General features: G+C 41.3%; 1 protein-coding gene across 1 annotated transcript in view; it reads left to right on the forward strand.

Moving 5' to 3' along the window:
* LOC104389358 (coiled-coil domain-containing protein 169-like) overlaps positions 1–2,682 on the forward strand; it is a 21,028-nt gene continuing 18,346 nt past the window's right edge. The window contains exons 1-3 of the mRNA XM_009998336.1: positions 1–79; positions 616–726; positions 819–859. Of these exons, the coding sequence (XP_009996638.1) occupies positions 1–79; positions 616–726; positions 819–859 (231 nt within the window). The remainder of the gene's footprint in view (positions 80–615; positions 727–818; positions 860–2,682) is intronic.

A 2,682-nucleotide genomic window follows, 5' to 3' on the forward strand; every position in this document is an offset into this window, starting at 1 on the left:
ATGCTTGAAAACTCAATTTATGAACTGAGAAACACAGTAACAGAACTAGAAAAAGGAGTTAGCAGTGCTGAGGATGAAGGTAAGTGAATTGCAAAATAGTCTTGCTAATTTATTAGGAAACACAGAAAATTAGTTATTTTGGGTGGGTGCTACAGAGATATAAATTTTTTTTTTGAAACTTAAGTTTTCCCTCTTCAAATGTGGCTATTATAGGTGTGGTGTTCCAGTTGTAAAATTAAAGATTACTACATGCTTTGTGTTAGCTGTGATTATTAATTAATTCTGTGATTCTGTGAATACCATGAATTCACAGAACCAGAACGGTTTGGGTTGGAAGGGACCTCAAGGATCATCTAGTTCCAACCCCCCTGCATGGGCAGGGACACCTCCCACTAGACCATTTGTAGAATTAGTTAATATTCTGGCCACAGTAAGGCCAGTGATGAATTGACTTGATGTATATTTTCAAGTGCTTTTGTATGCAGAAATCCTCATTATGAAGATTACTAACTGGGAAATTTATCAGTCTCCAGAAAAAGGTGTGAATAGTTTGAAAAAATGCGAACTTTTAGTTGAAATAATCTGGGAAACAGAATAACACTATTTCTTTTTAAGGTAATGAATGGAGAACCAGGTGTGAGACACAAGTAGAATTGAACAAACAGCTGGAAAGGCAAATTAATATTCTTCAAGAGAAGATGGAGCTTATTCGTGGCAGCCCAGCAGGTAGAAATGGGTACTGATAACTGTTTTTCAATAGAATTAGTGATTATATGTTGAAATTATGTAAAGGGGCCAAACTTTCTGCTTATTTGTAGATAAATTGTCCAGTGTTCGGAACTTTGATCAAATGCCTTTGGTGAGTACTATGGCATTTATTTGGTTAACAAAAAATAGCAGTGTATTTGAAGGACTTGTATAATCTTTGTCATGACATAAAGTATCAGCAGTCCGTTCCAAAAACCAAAACAATCAGTTTGGCTTACTTTTTTCTTGTTTCAGATAGGCAGTTGCATATAAATTTATAAAGTAAAAAGTAAAATCATTAAATAAGGAGATACATAAGACCTGAATGTTGGGAAGAATCATGTAATCAAATTTTTGGCTGAGCATAGGTTATGTGACTGGCTTTGCAGCAAGGCATATAAGATGGAATAGCTGGACTAGTTCCATGAATAAATGGAAAAATATTAAGCCTTGATTGCAAAATCATGCAATCATTTAGGTTTGACGTTTTCTAGCCCACCTCTCCTTCTCAGTCAGGGCCAGCTACAGCCAGGCTGCCCAGCATTATGTCCAGTTGGGTTTTTAGTATCTCTGCATACGGAGACTCCACAACTTCTCTGGGCAACATGTTCCAGTGTTTCACCACTCTCACAGGAAAATAACTGCTTTCTTATGCTCAAATGGAACATCACGTGTTTCAGTTTGTGCCCATTGTCTTTTGTCCTGTCAATGGGCACCATCAAGAAGAGCCTGGCTCCCTCTTCTTCATTCCTTCCCATGACGTATTTATACACATTGCTGAAATCTTCCTGAGCTTTCTCTTCTCCAGGCTCAGCAGTCCCAGCTCTCTCAGGTTCTACTCATCTATCAGATGCTCCAATCCCTTAATCATCCTCATAGCCCTGTGCTGGACTTGGTCGAGGAAATTAGTATTTTTCTTGTACTGGAAAGACCAGAACTGGACCCAGCACTCTGAATATGTTTCACCAGTACTAAAGAGAGAGGATGGATTACCTCCCTCAGTCTACTGGCAATGTTCTTCCTAATGCTGCCCAGGCAGTGACTGACCTTCTTTGCAGCAGTTCATTGCTGGCTTTTGGATATCTTGTTTCCTCCTATGACACCAAGGTCATTCTCAGCCAAGTGGCTTCCCAGCCATTCAGCACCCAGCATGTGCTTGGAACTGGAGGTTATTTCTCCCCCGGGACAAAACTTCACATTTTCCTCTCTTGAAATTAACCTGTGTAAAGCGTTTGACACTGTCCCACATGACATCCTGGTATCAAAACTGGAATGGTACAAATTTTATGAATGGACCACTCATTGGGTAAGGAACTGGCTGGGGGGTTGCACTCAAAGAGTTGTGATCAACCACTTGATATCCAGATGGTGACCTGTGACAAGTGGTGTTCCCGAAGGTCGGTACTCGGATCAGTGCTGTTTAATGTCTTTGTCAGTGACATGGTGTCATGATCCGTGACCTATTATATCTCCTTATTGGAGTGTATTAACTTATCAGGATTTGCTGAGAGATCCACACGTGGGTATCGCCTCACACAGAGGATACAGGAACTTATGTCCCGACTTTTTTGAGTGAATAACTCGCTCAGTGCTTACTAATATTTCTAACAACAGCACGGTTTATTGTGGGGAAAACAAAGCAATTTGGGGCAGGAGGTTCAAAAGGAGTGATTACAACACATTAAACATATATGGGTACACCTTAGTTACACATCTTATTCAAGTGAGGGAAGAAGAGGGGAGGGATATGCCCGAATGGCTGGATTATATTTTCCCCTATAAGCTGGGGTAGCCGGAATTGTCTCACCACACGGCAGTGCAGGTAGGATGAGCTGGGTAGCAAAGAAGCTGCGGGGACTCCAAGTGCAGGTCGCCCTCCCCCCCCCGTAGCTGCTGCACAGCTGTTTGCAGACCCTGGAAACGCGGCGGTTTCAG

This window comes from Chaetura pelagica, unplaced genomic scaffold (assembly GCF_000747805.2).
Source record: "Chaetura pelagica isolate M959 unplaced genomic scaffold, ChaPel_1.0 scaffold105, whole genome shotgun sequence".
NCBI classification, from domain to species: domain Eukaryota; kingdom Metazoa; phylum Chordata; class Aves; order Apodiformes; family Apodidae; genus Chaetura; species Chaetura pelagica.